General features: G+C 45.3%; 1 protein-coding gene across 3 annotated transcripts in view; it reads right to left on the bottom strand.

The window, feature by feature from the left end:
* Positions 1–27257, bottom strand: part of adcy7 (adenylate cyclase 7) — a 124028-nt gene that overhangs the window by 10664 nt on the left and 86107 nt on the right. For 2 of the 3 annotated variants that reach the window (XM_030078613.1, XM_030078620.1), the window contains 12 exons: positions 25611–25799; positions 25177–25220; positions 16472–16531; positions 14951–15028; positions 14625–14694; positions 12563–12660; positions 11353–11437; positions 9477–9614; positions 9216–9317; positions 8754–8950; positions 6286–6397; positions 4326–4484 (listed from right to left, as the gene is read on the bottom strand). In XM_030078613.1, the coding sequence (XP_029934473.1) occupies positions 4326–4484; positions 6286–6397; positions 8754–8950; positions 9216–9317; positions 9477–9614; positions 11353–11437; positions 12563–12660; positions 14625–14694; positions 14951–15028; positions 16472–16531; positions 25177–25220; positions 25611–25799 (1332 nt within the window). The remainder of the gene's footprint in view (positions 1–4325; positions 4485–6285; positions 6398–8753; positions 8951–9215; positions 9318–9476; positions 9615–11352; positions 11438–12562; positions 12661–14624; positions 14695–14950; positions 15029–16471; positions 16532–25176; positions 25221–25610; positions 25800–27257) is intronic. The other variant, XM_030078626.1, reaches the window with a different exon arrangement.

Genomic DNA, 27257 nt, shown 5'->3' with positions numbered 1-27257 from the left:
GCACCTGGTGAACACCCTCGGGGAGAGGGAGAGTCCGAAAGGGAGGACCCTGAACTGCCAGTGACGGCCTCGATAGGCGAACCGTAGGAATTTCCTGTGGTGAGGAGCGATGGGGATGTGAAAGTAAGCATCTTTCAGGTCCACAGATGTAAACCATTCTCCTTGGGTGACAGTTTGTAACACATGTGCTGTGGTCAGCATATGAAATTTTATTACCTTCAAATATTTGTTGAGCCCTCTTAAGTCCAGAATCGGACGGAATCCGCCAGTCTTCTTTGTAACGAGGAAGTACTTTGAGTAGAATCCTCCGGGCTGTTGCAGAGGGTCTACGGCCTCGATCGCGCCCTTGGCCAGGAGGGCGGACAACTCCTGGTCCAGCGCTTGAGCTTTTGCCGGGTCGCTGATGGTGGTCATCGTCACCCGGCTGGAGGGAGGGGGCCGGCGTCGGAATTGAAGCTTGTACCCGTGGGTTAAGGTGGCAATCACCCAGGGGTCCGAAGCGTGAGCAGCCCAGTAACCGAGCTGCTGATGGGAGAAATATCCGACAGCCGGCCCCGATGCCTCATTTACTGCCCCCCTGACCTCTAGGGGCCGTGGGGGGGCGCCGACCAGGGTCCTGAGCTCCACGTCGTGCAGAGGGCCAACGGGCCGTGGTGCGAGAGTCCCTGGCTGGCCTCTGAGTGGGACGACGAGGACTACGGCGCAGACTTGAGTCAGTCGGTGGCGGTAAGCGAACCCGGGAAGAGGCCGAGGGTCGGGACATGGGGGCCCTGGACCTGCTGGGTCTGTTGGGGGGAGGCATGCTTCTAACCAGGGTTGAGAACTCTTCCCTGGTCTGCCGAGCCTTCAGTGTGCGCTCCAGCACCTCCTGAGCGGCTGAGCCAAACATCTCCCCGGGCTCCACTGGAACATCACGGAGGGCCCTCCTGCATGCCTCCGTCAAGGGCGCCTGCGCAAGCCACACTTGCCTGCGAGCTTGCACCAAGAATGACATCATCCTCCCCAGTTCCCTCGACATTAAGGCAAACGCCTGTAGTGACGCATCACTGAAATTAGCTGTGGAGACATCAGCACTGCTGTCCTGTAGTGATGCAGACAGGGCCAGCAAGAGATGGGAAAGCGAGTTACCAATGCGACCAGCCCGTGCTCCGGCATTATATGCCCTTGATATCAGGTCATCTGTGACCCGGCACTGAGGTCGAGGACATCTGGCAGCTGCCCGCATTGCCTCATCGGGAGACACAATGAGGGACGCAATAGTCGGTTCGATAGAAGGCATCCGGTCGAGGCCAACCGCTGCCGCATCATGCATAGCTGCCAGTGCCCGGCCGTCAGAAGTGAGACGAGAACAGGCTCCAGTGTCTCGCCAACATGAATGCAGTTCCTGGAGATAATCCCTCGAAGGAGGGACAGTGAAGGAAGTGGAAGCGCCGCCCCGCCTAAAGAAGGCGGTCCCTGGTGTTGATTGGGCTGGCTGTGGGATCTGTACCTGTAGGCGATCCACGGCCATGCGTAGTATGTCGGACATGGAGGCGTCCGACTCCCCAAGCATACTCTGCGGGCTTTGAACTGAAGAATGGGAACCCAGTTCTGAAGCATGGGAGTGTTCATCCTCTTGCATACCAAAGTCAGTGGCTGAGGCCGCAAGAGAAAGTACATCCTCCTCCGGAAGCAGCAAGGGCATAGGTGGGGTCTGTAATGACATCTCTGTGTCTACTGGGGGAGCATCAGACTGACGAGTCTGGAAAAGGGACCTCATCTCCGCAAGTTCAGCAGAAAGCTTCTGTACCTGCTCAGCAAGCCTGCTATCCGACTTCCTTTTCTTTTCAGTAGGAGCAGCTGCAGTTGATGCCTCTCTCCTGCGCTTTGAACGAGTAGACTGGGCTGGAGGCAACTTACCAGATGGTGGGAGGTCGTCTCCACCTATTGAATGGTCTACCTGAGCCAGCCTAGCAGCCCTTGACGCAAACGACATACAGTTGCAGTTCATGCAGGCGTTGTCAGAGAGTCCTTCTCGAAGGTGGTCTGGGCCGAGGCACACCGGACAGAGGTCGTGGCCGTCATCTTCCGACAAAGCAGTCCCACAGTCAACACAATGATGTGCATTCTCCATCATCAGAGCTCTGGTCCAACCACCTAAGCTGAGGGAAGGATGCGAACACACAACCTGCACAGCAGAGGGGTTCTAGGAGGTGCAGGCTTGCAGCGGGAGCGAGGGTGAAAACACCGTACTTACCGCTGTAATGCAACCGGCAGGAAGCTGGCTCGTAGCAGGAGAGGGGAGCGCAAACGCTGCCTTCACTGCCGCAAGCGCCTACGTTGGTGGTGAGCCTGTAGCAGGAGCGGGGGCGTGAACACAACCTTCACCGCTACAAGGCGCCCAGCAGGAAGCTAATCTGCAACAGCGGAGGTGAGCGCAGACGCTCACCTCACTGCTGCAAGACGTTCACCGTTGTAATCACAAACTAATCACAGCGCAACAGTGCGCAACAAACAATTATCAGCAAGCGGGAGCGGGCTGCGCAAACGCTGCCTTCACCAACAAAAACTGTTCAATGCTAAACAAAAGACACCCGAAGCAAAAGACTTCGGCGAATTCCCTCTTAGGTAATAATAAAACTATATTATGGAACGAAATGAACTTACAATGGGAGCGGAAAGCGCGAACGCTGCCGTCACCAACAAATGATATCACAATCAAAACAACGACCGAAGCAAAGTTAACTCGGTAGTAAACTTATATTTTGCAAGCATGCAATACTGGGGGGGGCAAAGCGCACACGCCAGCCTCACCACAATGTAGCGATATAAATATAAATCAAACAAACATACCTCGAATCCGGTTGTGAGTGAAGAAACACAACAAACCGTCAAACAATCCCAATAGGAATGTGGTTCCGTTGCAGCCCTTGGAGGGCGAATGCTCCGCAGCTCCGACCTATAAAGATCACAGGGCTACCAGCAACGGTATATTATAGTTTCAGAAAAAAAACGCTTAGCCTGAGCTGCTACTGCCTGCGACTCGCACGCGAGAAGAAAACAGGAAATGATGTGCCGGTTGACCCCGGAACTTATACCCTTTCCGGGTCATCCAGGTGTCACAGGTGACTTTTTTGGTATACATACTCGAACTGCGCATGCGCGAAGGGACTATTCAGTGCTTAAAGCACCGCCTCTGGCGGTCAGAAGGGACGAAATAGAAACAAGCTTAACTTCCTAGAGTGCCATGTATGGTCAGTATACAGACTGCCTTTTAGAAGAAAAAACTTCCTTTTTTTCATCAGAAAATCTCACTCTTTGCACTGCTCTGTGCATCTGCTTGCACAATCTGACCTGCAATTATACATGTGACCTAAATATATTGCTGAAAATGCACCTATTGCACTTTCTTAGTTAAAGAGTGTCCACCTGTAAATCTGAAAAAGGGAATAGCCAATGATGCACATTTGCATTTACTGCAATTATGCTCTTGCACTATAAATTTATGACTGTGGACATATGTAAAATTATCACCAGCAAGACAGTAAGAACTCTTTTGAGCCAACAAATACTACATATTTGCGTCTAATTGTTTGTTGTTGTTGTTCTTTTAAGTTTATTATGTTCTTATCAATAACCTATTCAGCATTTTGAAAACACTCCACTCAAATCACTAGAGACAGACTTGGATTTCTATTATCCTGACTATGATATTGTTAAAATCTCATTTCCTTTATTTCCTTGTTTGTGAAGATGGGAAAACATAATCTTATGCCTTGTTCATTCATGAGAGAACACACCAACAAGTCATGGTTACAGGGTTCCTAATAGAATATTAACAAAAATTAAATACTGACAAATGTCTAATTTTTGTTTACATTTTGCAAACTGACTAATACACTTTAGGTGGGTACATTAGGCTATGAAAGCTTGAGTGGCTCTGTCTCTACTGTGTCAATAAATAATGATCATAACAATGTTACAATCCCCATTTCAAAGTGGGAATGAGTGATGGCTGAATCAAGTGAGAGATAGTTTAGAATTATGAGAACCGTGTTTTCAAAGTTTCTCATTTGGCATCTGTTTTTTTTTTCCATTGATAACTATCTAAACAGTATGCAGTAACTACATTACTTTGCTGATAAGCCCATTTTCATTTCAAACTTGTATTGATGTTTAAGTCACTAAATGTGCCAATGAGTCAGCCAGTGCAGTGATGGGAGCCTCGGTGCACAGGATGGAAGCTGAGTAGGGAGGAGGGGGCATGTTTGCCTTAGAAATCCACCCCTAACCCAGGCGCCTACCTTATGCTTCTCGTTAAGTAAAGAGTTTGCGTGGAGTCCCACCTCGTTCTTTTTATTTTCCCCGACAAATAGAGCTGCCACATGGGCCGGCAGCACGTTCTCCAGCAGCAGGCGGTTCAGATTCTCCCTGGTTTCAATCTCGTCCTGCTCCGTGTGGTTCTTGTTCTTCAATAGGAAGTCTTGGCGAAAGCAGGACTCATTCTAGGAGACAAAGACACTTTGTGAGGATGTGATGTGAAAAAGAAGGGAAGGAGTGAGGGAAGATGGAGGATTTGAATGTGTAAATAACAGAAGAAGAAGGTGGTGGCAGCCAGAGGTTAGAAAAGCAAGTTTGTGACCGCCTCAAATAGCTTTTTGTTTCAGTCCTTGGAACAACACAGGACATGTGGGTGGGGAATGTGAACAAGTGACAATCTTCCCTGACTCAACATATACTGTTTTGTAAATGTCTCAGTACATGGTGGAAAGAGTACTACAAATTGCTACTCAAGTAGAAATACTCTTTACTGTTGTAAAAGGTTTTTCATAACAGTAACTGTGTGAGGTGTGATCTTTTCGACATAGTTATAAAAGGATGAACGAAGATGGATCAAACGAGACTCTTTTAAAGGGGCATTCTGAAAAATTGTGGCAGGTTGATTGAAGTGAGGACCCTGTAGACTCAGAGGCCACTCACACTGGCAAGTTTGATCCGCGCCCAAGCACGATTGCCCTTAAAATCCGGATTCTTTGACCAGTGTGATCGCTCCGTATCGTGCTTGAATACAGTACACTTCCCCCGCTCTGGCACGGTTGGAAGGGGTGTGCTTCTGCACGGTACGGGCGCGTACACGAGCACATGCACGGTCACGCACGCAGTGCGCGGATGTAAATCATGCAACTTTCCTCCTGCCTCTGCAAAATTGTTTAATGTGCGCAGCTTGATTACCGGCGAATGGCCGCGTTGCGCAATCAATAATCAACCATGTTGTCTGTGTCATTGTCCGTTGTGCTGCTGCAACCGCGTATAAACAAAAGTCGGTTTATAATGAAAGTACAGCAGTCTGTGTGCGGAGATCCGGCAGACCTGGTGCTGGCCGGCACCGCGTCGGCACTGGCCGGCACTGGCCGCGGCACCACGCGGTGTGCGGCCACCCGGTCACCCGGGCTGCCGGATCTGACAGGTGCCGCTCCGGCTGTCAGTTGGACCTTTCTGAAGAAGGAGGAAGTTACCTCCGAAACGGTCAAGGTAAATAAACATCCCATGTCTGATTAAAAGGACCAAAAACGTTTTTTAGTTAAAAGGAAGACATGATGTATTTGAACTACATTTATTTATAATGACGTCGGGCCATGCCTGTTGTTGTCGTATTTCAACGTGATGACGTGCACACCGGGGGCAATTGTGCTTGGGCGCGTTTGGGAAAAAGGTAATGTGAGTGCAGGCCAGCCGGGGACTGGGGAGGGGGGGATTTTGGCTTTAGCACGATACGGGCTCAAACTTGTCAATGTGAGTGGGCCCTCAAATGACAAATGTGGAGTAACATAATATAATGGTTGAGTCTACATGGTTCACATCATCAGGCCAGCTCACTGATATTTTGCCTCTTTTTTCACACTTATACCACATTTTTGCTCATAGAGTCTGAACAGTCCTCACTTCCATTGACCATCTGCAGTAGTTTATTGTGCCCTTTTTGTTGGAAGTTGGAAACAACAAAAAGTAGAACAAACAAAGTAGAAGCAGATTCCTTTTGTCATCTTTACTGGTGAGCATTCATTGTGAAAAGTTCCACAATCTGTCACTTATCATTTGTACTCTAATGGATTTAAAAATGTAGTGAACAACAATACTCAAGCAAAAATGTACCTAAGCACAGACAATTAGTGACTTATAAAAAATACTCAAAAAAGTACACTGTACACAGTACAGTTACTTCCACTTCTGCATCTATATGGTAAGTGGGGGATAAAAATGGGAAAGAAACAGTGAAAGAGAGAATGAGAAGTGTGTTGTCCTTACCTGCTGTGAGATGATGAGCATAGTGACCAGAAACAAGGTGATATAAATGCAACTCATCACCTGGGGATGTTTAACAAGGCCAAGCCCGTTTAGGATGTCTTCATCTTCAGTGCTGGAGGACAGAGGAGGGCATTCATGGAAGGATGTCAGTTTCATTTAAGTATTTTGTTAATCCAGGGAAATAAGAATAATTGTTCCAACATCTCTTGTCAGGTCAGTGCAGCTTTGACCCATGTACTCCTTAGAGCCAGTTGCCTATGATGATGTCCACACTCAGTGTAAACTGTTCCGATATGAATGTTACATACATGCTTCAAATGTAACTGTATTTTGGTTCAATTCCCACCATTTCATTTCCCTTTGAAATGCACAAGAGTAACTAAGAGCTGATATTCTTGCACTTAAGTGATTTCTCATGCATTTTGTAATATTAAGCCCGTTGGGTAAGGTTAAGATAGAGCAATAGTTCTCAAACTGGGGACAATGAGATAACTTTTGGGGTCACAAGATGACCAGTTCACAGTTCTTGGTAGACCAAAATCTGATTGGTTGATTATTTGCCGTGTTAATTTTATCAGGAGTAAAGCACTAAGTGCTGATGGGGGTGTTTTCAGAACACCCTGTTTCACAGGTAACAGTCTGTCTTCAGAACATCCTCCTTGTTTTCACGATTTTGGATTAGCCCAACCCACTGGCGGACACAGCCCGTATGTTCTGAATTGAAGAAAAAATTAGGCTTGGTTTTCAGAATATTTGCTTAATTAAGAACGTCTAATGAACATTTAGTCCTCTACCATGTCAAAGAGGTCGTCAGTGTGGCAGCATTTTACCAAAATAGATGGAAAAAAAGTCAAATGCAAACTTTGCAAACAACAGTTTGCGTATCACAGCTCAACGACCAACATGGCATATCACCTAAAAACGGTAAACTAACATGTCTGCGTTAGGTTGCTCCACCAGTTTTGAGTATAAACATATCAGAATTGGCATATTTCAAAGTTTTAGTCTAATAATCGTTTTATAACTGCAGGCGCACACACCCGCGATGACGGCAGCTTGACATTGTACTATTTTCGGAAATCATAGGCTATGACATTGCGTAGGTGCACGTGATGCAACGCTGTCAGAGCTGACCGACTCGAGTGTGTCATTCAGTGCAAAATAATTAGGTCAAAAACGATTTAATATACTGCAAATACTAGTTGTTTATGTTTAGGCCAAACAAAAAAATACCTTGGGTTCCGGTTCCTTGTCATTTAAGGGCATGAATAGGTAGGGAATTTATTTTATTTTATTTTTTATTTTATTTAGCATTTTAAGGATGGGTAGAGGGGATTTATTTTATTTTATTTATTCATGGGAAGGATGGGTAGGTAGGGATTTTATTTTATTTTATTCTATTCTTTTTTTTATTTTCAGAAGCGACGCATGGGTTGCTTTTTAAATATAATTAATTCAATATTTGCATAAGTTACCACCTTTTTAACGGACGGCGCAGCATTATTCCTAGCAGAGGGTGGTCTCTCTGGCTCGCATTGCAGCGCTAGGTACCTGAAGTCGAATACACCCATCACGCCCACCGCCATAGAGCCAAGCTCCACGTTGGGGGCAGCAGGAAAACATGACGGGGGATCCGTCAATGTTTGCCTCCTGCATTTGCAAATCTGCAATGGCACTGTTTCACCTCTTTCACTACATCTGCGAAGGTTTTCTCTTGTAGTCAGATTATTTTCACTGGTGCTTTGCGAGGACAAATCACACACACCGTGCAGAAGTCCATTCTTTCTAGCCAGTGCTGTCAGTGGTATGTGATTCCATCAAGTTACGCGAGAACATCACAAATAAGGCGAGTGCAACATCAAAATAAAAGCCCTGCTTAACTTTTGCCCAATGCCAACAAGGTCACACTCGGTCGCACAGTGCCTTTATTTTATTTTTTTATTTTATTTCTACACAGAGGCCAATAAAATAACCTGACTCGGGGGTTAAAAGGGACACTCAGTCAGGAACCAGAACCCAAATTTTTTTTTTGTCTGGCCTTATTTATAATTGATTTAGGCAGACAAGGCTACCAGGTAGGCTACTGCCTACTTTTTGTGTGTGTGTGTGTGTGTGTGTGTGTGTGTGTGTGTGTGTGTGTGTGTGTGTTCCCGCCGCCCCCCGATTAGCCGACTTTTGGTCGAAATTTCAGGACTTTACTCGACCAAGATTTTCTTTGGTTGACTACAGCCCTACCGCTGAGCTAGAGGATACATGAAATAATAGAAAGTGAATAATATCAAATTGCTACTCATTCCCAGGACTACACTGTCATTCATCTTTCATTTCCCATCTCCTTGCCAAATTTTTCAACCCTTTATAAAATGCCACCAAAGGTACGGAAGGGCAAAAGTGTGGGAGCAGGGAAACAGTACACTTAAAATCCACCTGACAGGAATACAGGATTTACTCCAAGAGTTCAGTCCCACCTGCTGCAGTTCCAGCCTTTACTGCGTGGAAAACAGAGGAAGTGTCCGTAGGCCATGAAGAGCTCCCTCTTGGTGCTGAGGATGATGATGTAGTAGGTTGTAGAGGCCACGGCGAGGAAGAGGACTTTCAGCTCGAAGCTCACCCTGAGGAAGACTCCACACGCAATGAGGGACAGGATACAGCTGTACACGGAGTACTGAGAAAGGGATGGGATGACAATTAGACTATGGATCACATAGCATTTGCAAAAACATCTTACGGTCTGTTTTGGCCTGCTCTGGCACAAGATGGTGGCAGTTGCCACACTGCTACTCCATGTAAACCTAAACAGTACTATTACTTATAAAACTATTTTGTTCGATTTGAAGTACAATTTGAATAGTTACAATTTATGAATGGACTCTTGAATACTCAGCATTGCCATTTGAACACTCTCTGTGTTTAACAAAACAATCACTCACAGGCAGGTAGAAGAAATCAAACTGCAGCTCATGGGAGTCATTTGTGCGATGCAGTTCTGCAGTGTCACTGGAACAATCTATCGAAGGTGTCTGGATGAAGCACTAGAGGGGCAGTAAAAGGATCTGAATGACACACAACCACTAGACAGCAGGCTTTGAAGTTTGGTATTTCAGCTATGAGGTGTAGTACAGCTGCTATAAATAGCAGAGCATGTGATGACATTCTGTCAATGCTCAGTGTGGTGAAAGCACAGTCTTTACCAGGTTAAAAACCGCCAGGATAACAGTGACCGCAGCAGTGATTGTGGCCAGAGGGAGGCGCACACATGGCCGCTTTACCACCGCCTCCGACACAGCTGGCAGCCACTGGCAGCTGGACAGCTTCTCTGGAAACAGGTGCTGCAGGCAGAAGATGGGAAGGGAGTAAAAAAGATGGAATTAAGCAGCTATGAGGAATGTGTGACTTCTGTACAGTCATCCATCTCCAGACATCATGTGTGACAGACTCAGTTAGCACCGGCTATTTCCAGTCAGGGGATCTGTCTGAGTGAATGTGTAGATCACACTGCCTGTCATGGACTGAATGTAAAATGTCCTGCACAAAGGCCACCTGGTTAGCTACAGCAGGCAAGGCCTACGGAATGGAATGGGTGGCTTCCATGACATGCAAGAAAGCATGTTTCCATTCACACGCTGACTAAATCTGGTGCAGTGAAACACTATTCAGTGGGGCCCAAAATTCCACTACCAGCAACTGTTTGCTTCAGTCATTTATCTAAAACAAAAACAATGTTTTACTCAGTATTTTACGTCTTTGAGAAATGCTCACATGAAACTGAAATGTAAATGAGTATCTTCTTCACACACGATTAGGTAACTACCCACGAGTTTTTGCCAAATTATTTCTTGCCAAAGGTGAGGAGAAGGACATTTTGCTATCCCCAAAATTGTGACCTCTAGAGAGTTCACAATCAATGTGCCTGTGGGCATATTGTTCTCAGCACAAAACAGCACTGTTAATGCAATACATTTGCCACAGCAAAGAAAATATATGGGTGTTGTGCCCTAACCACAACCCATGACCATGACCAAATATTAAAAGAATTGGTCAGTAATTGAAAGAATCGGTCTGTAATCACAAGAAAATCTCTACAAACATGGTGTATGCCTACAGTATCTGTTGGACTTCGCCTAGGGGATACAATTAAGTGTATATAAATGTGTTTTTGTTTTGTTTTTTTTATCATGTATCACATATTTCTCCTTTTTAAAATTAGTTTAACCCAAAACTAAATCCAATAAAACATCAGATCTTAAAATGCTGTAGACTCGCTTGGACCAGGATGCTCCAAGACTGCTGGAATAATGTGAAATCTCAATTTATTGAAAAACATGTAGAATTGATGCCATACAGTTCAAGCTATACAGCAAGCATACCAAATATTTCAGAATTTTTCTTTTGGTAATCACAAACAAACCTTTTTGTTTTATATTGATTCAGTGGAAAATGTGATCTGTCTGAAAAAAACATTTTCACTAAAAATTTGTATTCATATTTGAAAATATGTTTGAAAATGGGTTGATATGATAAAACAAAAGACTCCTTTTCGCCCTGGCCGTATTTCTTTACCTAGTGCCTCCCTATCATATGTAAGATGATCATTCTGACAGTGCCTGGTACATATTTGACCCCTTGGCAGCCCTTATGATTGGTTGCATGACATTTTGAAAATCTAGGAATTTGAGCTTTTATTTCCTCCAGTGGATAGGTCTCACTACTGCCAAGAAAAACTGGCATAAGGACTCCTTTATCCTTACTGCCTCAGGCCTCCTAAATGTTGGTAGATGGCTGTTGCTTGTTGATCATGATGTGCAGATGCTGATAATGATGATGAAAATGATTTGTCTTGTTCTGCTTGTCTGAAACTCTGCACCGACACCTAGCTGTGGAGACTGTCTCTGATTTGTTGTGTCTGTCAGTTTCTTTTTCCACTTGCTGCAAATCAACTGGCCACTAAACACATAAAGTTGAAACTTTTTCTACAGTTGCACACATTGTGAATCGCTCTAAATACCAGCATCAGCTACAGCCATTCATCTGATGAATTTTAAGTGTATATGGAAGACTTTGTCTGACCTGCAGGTGACCTGCAAAACAGATGGCCAGGATCAGCAGGAGGACGCAAACCAGCACTCCGAATGACATCCCCAGCTTCTTAGGACTGAGGGAGATAAAGACAAAAATCACATCAACATTAGTGGCCAGTGTCTTCCTTTCTCATTATACCATCGGTATGGTGCATTTTTAAATGACTTAGGGCCCTATCTTGCGCCAGACTCCCTAAACCCGCTATTTGCGGATTTAGGATTTAGGAAGAGGTGTTCCCCCGTAAAAGTTGCTATCTTGTGCACCTCCCGCTATCCGCAAAACACCTGCGCTACCCGCTATATTATGCATAGGCATGTTTTGGGCGTTATGCCAGTTAAACCAATCAGTGTGCCAGGTGCCATTGCCTTTAAGGGCAGGATGCGCTATCCTAAATCCTAAATCCTAAACCCGCGATGGAGAGAGGGAGGTAGATTTTCTCAGGGCTTCTACTGAGGCTAAAGCAAATTGGCTTTATATACATATTATATATTATATTATAGGCGAGTTAAAATCCCCGGGCCACACCACAGACACACAAGAGGCAGAGGTGGAATTATGTGTAAACTAATTTATTGACAAGGTAGATTGGGCAAATAAAATATTAAAAATAAAAATATAGCACAGCTGCTGGCTTATGATAAAACAATAAAACGTGCTGGCGTAAGTGTCCAATTAAAACAGTCTTTCCTCTAAACAGTCTATATGAGTAATATACTCAGTCCATTCCGGCTGCGTCCCGGTATTAGTCCGACCGTGTGGGTGGCAAGGCTCCGTCGGGGCGCGCATTGAAGCCGCCTGGCCGCGCTCTCCTAACAGCCCAAACTTTAGGGATAGCGCATGAAACATGCCCACGGACACACCTCCAGGCGCAAGTGACGGAGTCGGCATAACGGATAGCGGGTGGCGCAAGATACCATTTAGGGATAGCGGAAGTTCCTAAATCCGCAATTTGCGGGTAGCGGGTAGTGGCAGCGGATAGCGGGTGGCACAAGATAGGACCCTAGATGTCCCCAACATTTTTGGCCTGTCTCCGAGGGACCAAGACAAAGAGGAAAGCAAACACTGATAGTCAGTGTTGGTCTCTCCCAGACAAAATACATTTGTGTAGCATAATAATGTTTGCAAAAAAGTTTTTGATAGATTTTTGAATTAGTAAATGGCAGCTTGTGGTGACAGGTGAAAATCTATTCATACTCACTCATTTGTGACAAACATCTGAACCACGAAGATGCAGAGAAAGATGAAGGTGGCACAGCCGACATAGTGTTTGAACATTGGCAAGTCAAGGGCTCGGTACTTAGAAGGGAGAAAAAAAAGAGCACATGTGAGCCTCTGTTGATCACTTGGAAATCGACTACAAACAGAAAAGAATAGAAATAGACTAGACTCAAGTAAAATGAAAATCTAAATGCCTTCAGCAAAGAACAAGGAGAAACATGAACAAAGGTTTCACTACTAAAGTTATTGTCCTTGTCATCAAATGCTTAATTCTGAAATGTTTGCACTTGTTTTTTCCTGTGCATAGATTTTTTTCTCTCCTTTTGTTTTGTTTTTTTCTTTTAACTAACTTTTCCTCTAAGCACAGAAGCTGCTTCATGTACTTTATGCACTGTTTTTCTGGGAGGTACATTCTAGTTTAAAGCATCATGAGTACCAGTGACCCAGATTGAGTGAACCCAACATTATGATGGAGTATCCCAGCGAGCATGAAATAAATAAATAAATATATATATATATATATATATATATATATATATATATATATATATATATATATATATATATATATATTTAATAGCAATTTTAATATTTTAATTGCAATATTTTTTGGAGAAAATATTGATTATTATTATTATTATTATTATTATTATTAATGTTATTGTGTTGCCTAAATAGTTAGAGCACTGCAAGCGTGGTCTAAAATTCGTAAGCAGCCAAGAGGCACACCCAGCACACTAGGATATCTTTCACAAATCAGTGTTTTCTCATGAAATTCAATTCCGACCATGCCTAGTAGCTTTTCAAAACATCTGGCAACTGACAGTAACAAATAGGAATGTGCTATACTCAAAATAATACTCCGTCACCCCTGAAATGTAAAATTGACAATGAAAACCGTTGGTTTAACTCTGCCTGGAATGGCAAATACTTTATTTTACTGCTATCTCCAAATACCAGAGTGGAAGAGAAGGGAGGGAGATACTGGTAGAGAGAGAATGAGAGTCTTGGTTACTGTTGTTGCTACTTGTTATGCTTCTGTGCATTGCTAGCTCGATTTTATTCTGTTTCTGCATTTTGTGATGTGCCTGGGTCAGATATGTGACCTTTTTTATGGTAGGTAGGTAGGTAGGTAGGTAGATACTTTATTCATCCCGCAGGAAATTCACATTTTCTTCAGCAGTATCCACAGATTACAAATTAAGTGAATAAAAAAAATAGAAATAAAGAATAAGATCTAAGTATAACAGAATAAGATCTGAGTACAACAGAATAACCAAAGTACAACCCAGTGTGCAAAAAGCAATGTGCAACAAAAAAAAAAAAAAAACGTGTGCATGGGTGTATAAAATGTGCATAGAGGTAGGTCAATGTGCAAATTTAGAAGAAATATACAGTATACACATGATAAATAGCAGAATATACAGTATACACATGATAAATAGCAGAATATACAGTATACACATGATAAATAGCAGAATCTACACTATACACATGATTAATAGCAGTAAGCAATATAGACACTATGAACCGGGATTATAAAAAGATAGGAATATGCACCATTTCAACAGAAGTATTAACAGTTAAACAGAAGTAATAACAGTTAAACAGCAGTGGAAAATAACCTAACCTGAAGAACACACGCTCCGACTGAGGTTCAGAGTTAGTGTGAAACTATGAGACCAAGACCGTCGACAGAACCTGACGCCCGGTACTGGGAATTCAGGAACTGTCAGACTAGATCCAGCCTCATGGAATCACCCCTTCCCCTCCAGTCTTTACGTGATTATTTCAAAAATAAAACAATAAACAATAAACATTACTATTTTTCTATATTCATGTGCATTTGTTTAAAAATTGTGACCAAAAGCTAAACAAACAAAAAAAAAAAAAAACAAGGTTTTCAACAGGCTGCTGAAAATGTCTGGTCCATCTACATTCTCTGGTTTTAAAATCTGGCCCAAATGAATTTGTAATTGAAGAGCCTTGCAGTACTGTATACAATACAACATACATACATAGTGTGAGTATTTGCAACTAACCTGTTTCTCCAAGTCTTTCTTTGGAAACCACAGAGCTAGGCTGCTAGTCTCCTCAGACTTAGACCACTGCCTGAAGGAAAGAAAGAAAGAAACAAACAAACAAACAAACAAGGTCTGTGCTTCAGTTTCTACTCTGCAAATGAATGATATAATTGCAATGACTTTTACATGTGTTACTTCTGTTTTTCTCTTTGTGATGTTATCTTTTTTCATTACTTGATTTCTTTTTCATGATAATGAATTGTTAATTGTGTTTGTAAAACAGTTTTGCTGCACATCATGTGATATGTAAATTAAATATGATTTTATTTCAAAAGTGAACATACTTGTTGCTGAGCTCATCAATGGTAGTAGTCATCTCATTGTGCAGGTCCTCATCAAACTTGCTCTTCTGGGACTTGTTCCTACACCGGAAAGCACAGAGACAATTAGGCAGAGACGGACCATCGATACTCAGACACACAGGCTGACGGGGACAGACGCAGGAAAACCAGACGAGGTCATGCAGGTTACTCAGGCCTAGTTGAGCTGTGCTGGGAGGCAACCGGTTACAGCCATTTTGAGCATTAGTGGAAAAAGAACGCCTGTGAGAGCAATCTAGAGCAAGTGTGCCGGATGCAGGATGTTGTGTGTTAGCTGAACTCTGGGGGATTTGGCAGGAGTGTTTCTGGAGTGCCCGTGCTTGGTATCACCTACCCTATCAGGAAGGAAATGCACACACAGATGTGCATGAACACACACACAAACACACGCACAAGCCCCAGTCAATGGTCAGTGTGTAGAGGAGCATGTCACTCCACCAAAAGACAGACTTGAATCATTTAGTAAAAGTGGTTACAGGGTTTCTGAAGGCTGTGTGATCTCATGTTGCCCTGTTACACCGACGAGGCAGCAGAGAGAAACAGTGAAAGGAGGAGAACAGTAGAAGGTCTGTGCTGGGGTTAGTATTGGAACAACAAGGCTCTCCGCTACAGCAGCAGATCTCAACCTGAGGTTCAGGACCCAACATAAGGTGGCAAGACAACAGAGCATCTCTGAACAATTAATGGAATGTGCAAGATTATACTTGCACATTACAACAAATGTACAACTATTATTTTATGTTTTTAATCTTTACGTTTTTAATCTTTCTTTGAAATTAATAAATTAACACATTGTGATGAAATAGTGTTCTTCCCCATGGGGACATGAGAAGAAGCATGTGGATTCCTTGGTGCTGATCAGAAATGAATGAAAAAATAATCTCCTGATAGAGGCAGAGGTGGCCACACTGGTGGAACCTGAAACCCACAACCTTTCAACTGCCAAACTACCCCACTTTCCACACCCTCTCTTGACATGCCATTTTAATCATATAACCAATGTTAAATCTTGTTCTTCTTAAATCAAGTAAAAAATCTGCCAGTGGGATGACATACCACCTGTTTCCAAAGCAAATCAATTTTAGAAGAAGAATTTTATTGAATCAAGTATTATTTTTTGATCCTAGTGGGCTGATCTATCACATTCTTCCTTTTTTCAGTATATTTACATTTGATCCTGGAAAAATTCCTGAAACAATTCAACAACAATAACAAGATTTATGACTGTATAAGAGATTAAATTACTTGTTTAGATAAAGATTTTGCGACAGAGCCACAAAAAGAGTAAAACTGATAATTGTCTGAAAATTGAAAATAAAACAATATTTAATGTAGAATGTCACCATTCCATGTATTCACAGTAACAGGAAGCTGTGAGTAGGCATGTCTTTTTTTGAGGGTAGGGGAGGGGTCCTGAGCCAAAAAGGATGAGAGGTACTGCACTGATGTAATGAGAACCTTGCAGGCCGCACAGGCCCCACTCACTTATAGCTGCTGAACGGAGGGGCAGGCAAGGAGAAGGGCTCTTCTAGAGACTCATCAAAGCTGTCAGGGCCCAACAATAAGACACAAACACAAATCCATCACAACAGAGCAATGGGGAAACTAACACAGGGTCTTTGATCATATCAAATTAACAAAACCACCAGAAAACAAAATTTAAGTATTAAACCACTAGCGTAACAGGTGGCAAAAGGAATGGTGGTGTTTCAGCGAGCAGAAGAACAAGGCTCTGATCTGTAATGTCTAGGCCGGCCTGAACTCAGCTCCTCAGTTTTTTCCCCTTGAGCTTCAGATGTGCTCACCAGCTGCTGTCCCAGCTACAGCTGAATATGTGAGTATATGAATGATGATTAAAAATTCTAAGATAATGTAAGACTTTTATGTTGGAATGCTGTGCTTTTAGGCACACACTTATCTCCTCCAATCATATTCCTCTGATCGGATGGTTACATGGTAACCTAGGTTCTCTGAGTGGAGAGACTATCTCTCCACCCTACATATTCCATATGTACGGGGGACTGACCCCACTGGGGCAGCTGTTGTGGATTACTCTTTAAGACACATCACCTGTGGTGGCCACACACTGATTGGCAACCTATGGCTATATAAGCCCCACCTCTGTGTGGCCACGCCGGTTAACCTTGATTGGAACGTGTTTCAGAGCGGCTCATGGCTGGAGAGATAGTCTCTCCACTCAGAGAACCTAGGTTACCATGTAACCATCCGTTCTCTATTGTGTCAAGACTATCTCTCCACCCTACATATTCCATATGTACGGGGACTCTGTAAGACACACCGCGAAGAAACCAAGCAGATCAGGCCGCCCCTGCGGGAGTACAAGCAGCAGACAAATTCGAATGAGACGTCACCGCCACCAGAGCCACCCACGTGCTCAAACCAAGGAACTATATACATCATGTACACCCCCCTGGCCTCGGCGCAAGGCGCTACCGAGGCCCAGCCAGCCCTGCCAGACGCGAAGCCAGCTGCAAAGGGGGGAACGTCACCTAGCCCGCTAGGCTAGCCCAGAAAAAAGAAAAGAAAAGATCACGCAGGGCCAATGTGCTCCTAAGAGCCCTGGCTGTGGATACTCAGTCATGCCCTACTGTACCACGCCCAAGACCCGCTCCGTGAACGGGGTGTTGGCTGCCACATTCATGCAGTAAAACCTAATAAAGGTGGACGGGGTCGACCAAGAGGCCGCCGTACAAATCTCAGACAGGCCCCTCAGACCCCTCCACAAGGCCCAGGAGGTAGCCAGGCCCCGTGTGGAATGTGCACGCACCCCTGCCGGGGCAGGCTGACCTGCCGCCTTATACGCCTGTTGGATTGCCTCTACCACCCAATGGGACAGCCTGGACTTGGAGACTGGTCTCCCTAGACTGTTAGCCTTGTAACAGACAAAGAGCTGGTCTGTAGTCCTGGTGGCACGAGTCCGCTGTATGTACAGCTTTAAGGCCCTAACAGGGCACAATAGTGCCCCCCCCCCTAGACCCAGCACCACCATCCTGAGGAGGGCTGAAAGGGTGCAGCTCCAGAGGCTGATTGCTATGGGGCTCAGACCAGACCTTAGGGTGAAATGCAGGATTTGGGCGCAGCACCACCCCAGTATCCCCAGGCAAAAACCAGCAGCATTCCTCATGCACTGAAAAGGCATGGAGCTCACCCACCCTTTTTGCCGACACAATAGCCAACAAGAATCCCGTCTTGAGGGAAAACCATTTCAGCTCCACTGTTGCCAGTGGCTCGAATGGCCCGTGCCACAAAGCTGACAGAACCAACTCTAAATCCCATGAGGGGACACTTGGCCTCCTGGAAGGGGGAGCAACCCGACGAGCCCCCCTAAGGAACTGAGTAACAAGGTCGCAGCAGTCCCTTGTCAGTTTACGAGGCCCAACACGGGCAGCCTTTATGGCTGCCACCATCCCCCTCAAAGTTGAAGGAGACTTCCCCTCATCCAGCATTTCCTGGAGGAACCGAAGGATATCAGGGGCCATGCAGGAGAGGGGATCCACCTGTCTTGCGGAACACCATGATCGAAAAACCCCCCAACGGTAGGAATAAGCAGCCCTGGTTGATAGAGCCCGGGCTCCCTGCAGAGTGCCAACCACCGACTGGGGAAACCCCATGGCTAGGAACTCGGCCCTCTCAGGGGCCAGGCCCAAAGCCTAAGACCCTGGGGAAACGGATGAAACAGAGTCCCCTGGGCCTGGGACAGGAGATCCCCTCGAATGGGTAGTTCCCACGGTTGTCCCTGAAGAAGGGGTGCAATCTCTGCAAACCAAACCATCTGGGGCCAGTTGGGGGCAACCAGGATGAGGTTCACATCCTCCACCCGGACTCTCTGTAGGAGTTGGTGCAGGAGGATAAAAGGAGGGAAGGCATACAGGAGGCCCTGTGGCCACTGATGTGCCATCGCATCTGTGCCCAAGGGAGGATTGTCCCTCCCATGGAAAAAAAGAGGGGACAATGCGTGGTCTCCCTGGATGCAAAGAGGTCGGCCACGGCTGTGCCGAAGCGATCCCATATTTGGCTGACAACCTCTGGATGCAGCCGCCACTCTCCGGGGAGGGGTCCTCCCCTTGAGAGCCGATCTGCCGCAAGGTTCATCTGACCCGGCACATGTGCAGCCCTCAGGGACTTGAACCGAGGATGAGCCCATTCCAAAATTATCCGAGCCAGTCTGCAAAGGCGAGGGGAACCCAGGCCCCCTTGCCTGTTGATGTACGCTGCTGCTGCTGTACTGTCGGTTCTCACCAGCACATGGCGCCCCTGCAGCACTGGCAGGAAGTGCAGAAGACCCAGATGGACTGCCTTCAGCTCCAACACATTTATGTGCTGAGCTAACCAGGGTTCCTGCCAAAGGCCGCTGATGCCCTTGCCTTCGCGGACAGCCCCCCAGCCTACCAGGGACGCGTCTGATGACACTACCTGGCGACGCAACACGGGTCCTAAAGCCTTCCCCTGCGCCAAGTTGGTTGGCTCTTGCCACCAACGGAGAGATGCACGCAGTCTGCGTGTCACCAACACCCGAGCTTGCAGGTCCCTCTGTGGGCAAAGCCCAAGACCCAGGAGGCAACGCTGCACTGGGCGCATGTTCAGAAGAGCCAGAGGTATGACATGCACTGTGGCAGCCATCAACCCCAAGAGGCGGAGACACAGTCTCCAGGTCACCGTGGCCCCAAGCTGAAACTGGGATAAGCAAGCCCTGAGGGCGTCCCGTCTTGTAGGAGTCAAGGAAAGAGTCCCTGCTCTGGCATCCAACCACAAGCCCAGGAACTCGGTGGATTGTGTGGGATTGAGTCTGCTCTTTCTCTTGTTGAGACGCAGGCCTAGGTACTCTAAGTGCGGCAGGAGTCGAGTTACAGCTCTGCTGCACTGCTCCTCGGAGTAAGCACACACCAACCAGTCGTCGAGGTAATTGAGGATGCGAATACCCTCTCGACGCAAGGGTCCCAGTACCGCATCCATGCACCTTGTAAACGTGCGTGGGGCAAGTGGTATGCCGAATGGGAGGACACAGAACTCGAATGTTCTGCCATTGAAGGCAAACCGGAGATAACGCCTGTGCCCTTCCCATATTGGGATCTGAAAATATGCATCCTCCAGGTCTATCTTGGCAAACCAATCGCCTTGGAGGACAGCTTGACGAACCCTCAGCACCGTCAACATCTTGCAACGTAGGGGCCTCAAAAACTTGTTCAGCCCCCTCAAATCCAAAATCGGCCTCAGCCTCCCGTCCTTCTTGGGAATGAGGAAGTACCGTGAATAAAACCCCGCCTGATGATTGTCCTGCATCACCTCCCTGATGGCTCTCTTTACTAAGAGAGTGTCGACCTCTGTCGCCAGGACCTCCCTGCGCTGGGGATCTGCCACCAGCGTGAAGGTGGCCAACTTTGTCAGAGGGGGTGGGTGCAGAAATTGCAATCGATAACCCTGTGTCATGGTGGATACCACCCAGGGGTCTGCCCCAAGAGTCTCCCAGGGAAGTTTGTGCTGGTCTGGGAGGCAAGGGGGGACAGGGACCCGGTAATTGTCAGGAAGAAGTAGATGGCCTGGGGGGACCTCGGCCACGGCTCTGGCCACTTTGCTGATGGCGTCTAGCCCTACCACGCCGACTGGCTTCCAAATGGACCCTTAGGTCACTGGAAACTGCAGAACCCAACTGTGGTGGTTTTGCCTGTGGGGCTGGCACAATGTGCTGGGTACGGCCCTGCCTAAGCATACCAGACATTTCCTTGGCACATTGGCGAGCTTCTTTAGCCTGCTAAAGCATTGCCTGGGCATCTGGTCCAAACATGGCAGATGGGACCACAGGCAGCCGGAGTAGACAGGCCCGGTCTTCCCCTTGGAGTCGTGACTGAGACAGCCAGAGGTGGCGCCTCACCATACAGAGCGAAGCCAAGGCCCTACCGGTCGCCACAGCCTGCTCCTTTATGAGTCTCACCAGAAGTGATGACACTTGCTCTACTTCAGCCGTTAGGCTAGAGTCGTCATTCAACTGACTGGCCAGCTGGCGTTGATATAAGGCTAAAATAGCCCCAGTATTAACCAACTGGCCCTGTACAGCCATGGCTCCATGCAGCTTATTGAGCATGGCATCCATCATCTTCGTATTTCTGCTAGGGCAACTTGGTGTCCCCAAGACTGACTTAGTGGGGGACATCAAGGCCCCCAGAGCCTGATCCATGGGAGGTGGAGGACCGCAGACAATCCTCTCTCTACCATGAACACCTGCCAGTCTTCTGCACAGGCCTGACCAACGATGGGCTTCTGCTGGCTTCAAAAATTGTTTCAAAACCAGGTCTTCCACATCAGGAAGCAGTGGTGCAGAAAAAGGCCGTGACTGAGTTGCGTCCACATCATCAAACCGGGAGGCCCTCTGACCGTGGTCTACCGGCATGTCAATTCCTAATGCTTCAGCAGCCCGAGAAAGAAGCTGGTGATAGAGAGGAGAGGTCACTTCCTGCTCCTGCTCCCCTTCTACCTGCTTACCCTCTACACCCCCTTGAACCGGGAAGAGGTCTCCATCCTCTGCATTTACGGTCAAAACATCAACGTCCCCATCATCAGATGCATCTGACATGCCCCCCTGTCCTTCCCACATGGGGGCAGGGGCCTGGACAGTAGGCGGAGTTGCAACCGCAGGCCTGACAGACATTGCAGAGGGATGAGGTGATTGTGCCACTGGGTCATCCAAAACCACCATTCTTGGTTTTTTGGATTTATGCAGCTGCTCAGTGATAACAGCTGGGCGTTTATCAGGGAAGACCCGAGCTCTAGCCTCCCTCACTCTAGCTGGCAGTATGAAACAATTCATACAGGAGGCGGGATCTTGACTGGCCATGCGTGCATGGTCCAGCCCTAAGCAATGCACACACTGGTCATGACCATCCTCCATAGGCATCTTAATGCCACAGCCCAAACAGGTATGTGATAGACTATCCATCCTATGCACCGGTGGCACTAATCGCCCCTCATACGTCACACACCAACACGGAAGTAAACCGGCGGAGGTGTGTGTGCTCCGCTGTTTTTTTGTTTTTTTTCATCGGAATTACCCGCGGCCAGATACGCCCGTGTCCTCCAACTTGGTCGGATTTACGAGCAGTTATTGGCAGTATGTGTCAAGCAGCGCTGCCGCCGACACACACAAGCCACACCTGGCTGCTGTGATCACGCTCCACGTTACCTCCGACGAGGTCGGATTTCACGGGAGACAATGGCAACCAGTGGAACGGTCAAACCGTTGTCACAAGCCGCCACGCTTTCACCAGCTTGGGCAAAGACAGTTTGCAGCTACCCAGAGAGGGGCCCGTAGACCAGCTCTCCCAACACAAAGTAAGTGGATTTTGCACACAATCTGTCACACACGCTACCCCTTAGAGAACACACACACAACTGCTTGCAGTGGAAATCAAGGAATCGGCGTGGCCACACAGAGGTGGGGCTTATATAGCCATAGGTTGCCAATCAGTGTGTGGCCACCACAGGTGATGTGTCTTAAAGAGTAATCCACAACAGCTGCCCCAGTGGGGTCAGTCCCCCGTACATATGGAATATGTAGGGTGGAGAGATAGTCTTGACACGATAGAGAACCACACTGTTCATATGATCAAGTCCTGTGCACACCAATTAGTTGTTACACTTTAAAATATTTGTCCATACACTTATTGCTAGACAGGCACAAAGGATTAACTATTATATGCTACAACTATAATCCATTTGCCTATGCCTACTGCCAAGGCTAATGGAGGGGTTTGCAGCAGAGCACAGTACTCCCACTGCTTTACAGAAATGACAGGCAGTGAAGCACTGTTCTACTTAACAGACCTTCTATCATGCTATTTTGTTACAGTGCAGTGTTCTATCATCAACAGGTTACTGTACATCTGTGTTTTCAGCTTTGCATCATAGATATAAAACAGAGATAACACTTTCTGGTATGGGAACTAAGAGACTCGCTGATTTTTTTTTTTTTTTCATTGATAGATTTTCAAATATGGCACAATATTCATGACTGTCATGGGCTGGGATTACTTGCATATCCATTGATCTGTGGATTTTTTAATAAGGGCAAGGTTTAGAGTTACATGTAAGACACAAAGGCATGTTTTTCAGGGAAAAAAAACTTCTAAATTTGTCATTTTTAGGGGCTTAATAAATGACTGGAGAGGGACTTTAAATATGTGCATCACTCCACTTTACAAATGTTCTGTATTAATTGTTAATTGAATTAACTGCCATCATCTACATTAAAGCAACCTTGACACCATGCCTGCACAAAGATGGACATGTTTCCAAAAACAACATTCTTTAATTATGGTTGTCAGAAAAAAATGAGGGGGAGGAAAGAAGCCTGGATAGAGACACTTACAGCATTTTTTACCCCCAGTGTTGACTGTAAGGCAGCGCTGTTGCCCAGGCTGTGGTTGTGGTTATGGTTATGGCTAAGATCAGGGTTAGGATATGCTGTTTTACAGGCAACTATTTGGACAACAAAATGCCATGAGCAGATACCGCGGTGGAAAACTCCAGTCAAGCTAGCTTGCAGCTGGTAAATGTTTATGTTCAATTCAGTTGAAGCATGAATTGTGATGGAATTATTTGTGCTGGTGAAGCCAAAAATTGATTAAATGAGTAAATCATAACCTGAGGTCATGCTGATATTTCATATGACAGCACTCCCTCTCGAGTGATATTTCTTAAGTAGAAATCATTATTTACGGTAATTCATACATTCATGAAGCCATAGTGGAAAGTGTTACCCATGTCATTTCTGTTTTTTGTTGTTGTTTTTTTGTCTCTTGGAGAACTTAAAGAATCTGTGTCAACTAACCACCACTCAGACTTTAATTTTAAACTTAAATTTTCACATGTCCCTGCTCTGTCTACCGGCACTCAAGTAAAGCAGCTCCACTTTTGACAAACATGGGAGGAGAGACTACTTTCAAGCCTTGACCACTAAAGTGGATAGTCTGACAAAAACCAACTGTACTTTTTGGGCTATTTACGTAACATGTGGGTTGATATGTTCTGAATGAATAATGTATTATTTCCAAATGCTTTCATCTATGAGCAGATGCTGTTTATATTTTACAAGAGTTGGTTATACACCTCCACATTATGTTGAAGAGTTCTTGAGCAAGACACCACATGCTCTACCTGCATGTTCACTTTAAATCACTCAGGATAAGAGCATCAGCGAACTGACTAAAATGCAAAATGTGAGGCTAATGTCCACAAATAGATCACAAAGCAGTATAATCTAGGTCAGAGGTCAAAAGGAATATCCAATATAGCAAAAGTTCTCTAAAATGATGCTTGAGCCCTAAAAAGTAAATAAAGCCTCCCCTTGAGTGATTATATCACCTCATTCAAATTTCGAAGCTCCCATGAAAAAGTTTAAAACGTAGTTTATAATGTGACACTGTAATAAATTGTCCCTCTTAATGGGTAGGAAATACAAAAAAAAAAAAAAAACTATTTATCTAAAGTAATAAATTACATCACAGTTACATTATCACTGAGTTAAAAATGATTTAAGAAATTTCTAACTTTTCATAACTACATAATAATACTGGCTAATGATGTAATAGTGTGTAAGAATAGGAGATGGTGCATTAATAGTCAATATATTACATCAGTTACATGTTACACCTTTGTAAGAGGTAATACCTGCCAATTAATGTGATAATAAGACATCATTGATTCCATTTGTTTTATGACATTTTCAATCCATTTTAGAGAGGCATTTTAACACGTTTTAAAATATAATACCTTTTCCAGCAGTTATTAAATTATCAGATGATCCTATAATATCTAGCAACATACTACAATAACATGTTCAACATTTTACACCCATTTAGAGTGCCAATTTGATAACATTTTGACAAGTTATTACTGTTGTTTCAACTGGCAGGAATTGGCTGAGAATTGCTGGTGACAAGTTGGGAAGATGTTGGCAGGGAGAATTAATGAGGCCCATTCTTCTCTCCCAAACCTGCAAGCCGGATGTTATACAAGCCAAGTTCCACAGGTGAATGTGTGTAAAGTAAGAAGCAGGACATGGGTGAATAACAGCATGTGTGCTTGTTCAATTTTTCGCTTAAGGTATAAAAATAATCACCAAGAGGAGACAAAACTCCTTGTTCTTTTTGTGGCTACCAGCTCACACTTGTTCTTACCTCTCAGTGATCTTGGAACAGGGGGCTGATCGCAGAGGGATATCCTGGAAAAAATGGGGACAAGTACCCCAGTCATTAAGATGGAGATTTCATATGATGGTAGATAAAGTCCCTCTTCTTGTAATTATCCTGCATTAAAACTGTATATAATATCTCTTGAGCAGATTGTTACCAAATCAAATGCTGAAACATTCAACACTTAAAAGAGAGCACACCTTTTTTCCAAACAATTCTCCTTTGGCGATTCAGCCAAGTGCTGCAGCATTTCAACTAGCACATTTTAAAAGTTGGTACTTCCAAAATGACAGTATCTATAGATTGCACTTTTCATTTACTATGTCACTACACATAATGTACCTTGTCCTAAATTACCAATACAGCAACACGTAGCTTTGAGTATTTTTTGACACATTTCAAATATATTTTTCTCTCACCTTGCAGCGTGTCTTGCCATTGACCATGGTGTCTGTGGTGAAGCCATCTCGGCTCTGGAGGTGGGCAAAGGGTTTGACAGCCCCCCAGGACTCCAAGTAGCGGGTCATACGCACAGATGCCCGCATCTTCAGACCATCATTCACCCGAGGTTTAGGCACGCTGCGGTTGTTCAGTGACTGGTCCTTAGACTTAGACAGATAAACATTCACACATTTATTCCATTTACAACACATTAAATGAGCTGAAATGTATGACTTTATACACACGGGCTGGGTAAGAAAATAAGTGAAAAGAATGATTTTTAAGTAAAGAGAAAGATCAGGTCAATTTTTCAAAACACAGATCAATCTACCCTCAAAAACACTGTTGTACTGCAATGAAATTTTAAAATAACATAACTTTTATTGGATTTCACAATGTATTTTACATTCATACCAACAATTATTTTTAAGAGTAGGAATCTTTTTTTTTTCAAAGTGTGGATATTTCTCACAATTTTTCTCTAACACTCTTCTATACTATGAGCGATATCATTGTTGGGCCGCATGCCTCCGTGACTCAGACAAAGGCAGGCCTGCACACAAAGGCAAAGCCTAAATTGAGGCCTCCATGTAAACTCCAAAGCCTGAGAAGGAACAAAAGGACATTCACTCCAAACAATGGGAGTCCACTACAGACTCCACTTCCCATCAGGCCATTCTGTATTCACACCCAGGTGTGAAATTCCCCAAATTCAAACTCCCTGCTTGCATTGGACAAGACCCCACTTGAAACCACAGGGGGTCCGCTCCTTCAACCAAGTCGACTCCGCTGTTCCCTCCACTACTTCGTCGAGGACCAGCCCCGTCTACCCGCCGGGAGAGCGAGCAGACGCCTGTCAGCATCTGTGCTCTAAGGACCTGAGCCAGATCCCAGGACGGACTTCAACACACACCGCACTCGCTCCGGAGAGCGAGCCAAGTAAGAGGCTTAAGTCTGGGCAGAGTTAGCGAAAGTAGAGTGTTGATGAACTTGTTTTGTATTGTTGCTGCTGAACGTTTTGCTTGCACATTCGTTAGCATAGTTTGCCACTGTGGGTGAGACCAGTGAGCTGCATTTATCCCCTAAAGGCCAGAGACACTGCAGATCGAGCATAGCTTGTTTGCTGTTTCTCTGAGTGATAAAGGCAACTACTGCGTCTCTTCCCCCTACTACTAGAGTCTTCTACTTTTCTGTCCCCTATCTCTTCCCTTTTACTAACCCTGCACGTAACAGACAATTTGGTGACTAGCCTCAAGTTGAACACTCGCTCAGGAGCGTGTTGAGCCGGCGGCCACCATTAACCATTGTTCTGTTCAAACCTGGTGGTCACTCCCTCTGACCACCCCCCTTTTGGTGGCAACGTCCGCCATCTTCCTTTCCCTTTTTCTCACACCTCCCCCACTACACACACACACACACACACACACACACACACATACACACATATACACGCCCACACATACACACACTCACGATTGCTTGGTGTACATAGTTGTTGTTTCATAGAATAGCCGATAATAGATGTTTGTTCCCATAATCATTATTGATTTTGATTGATATTGTGAAGGTGAATAAACTCTGTTATACTGCAACGAGAAGTTGTTTGCCATTTTCTTGCACAGGTA

This window comes from Myripristis murdjan, chromosome 3, assembly GCF_902150065.1.
Source record: "Myripristis murdjan chromosome 3, fMyrMur1.1, whole genome shotgun sequence".
NCBI classification, from domain to species: domain Eukaryota; kingdom Metazoa; phylum Chordata; class Actinopteri; order Holocentriformes; family Holocentridae; genus Myripristis; species Myripristis murdjan.
This window is presented reverse-complemented; position numbering and strand designations above follow the sequence as displayed.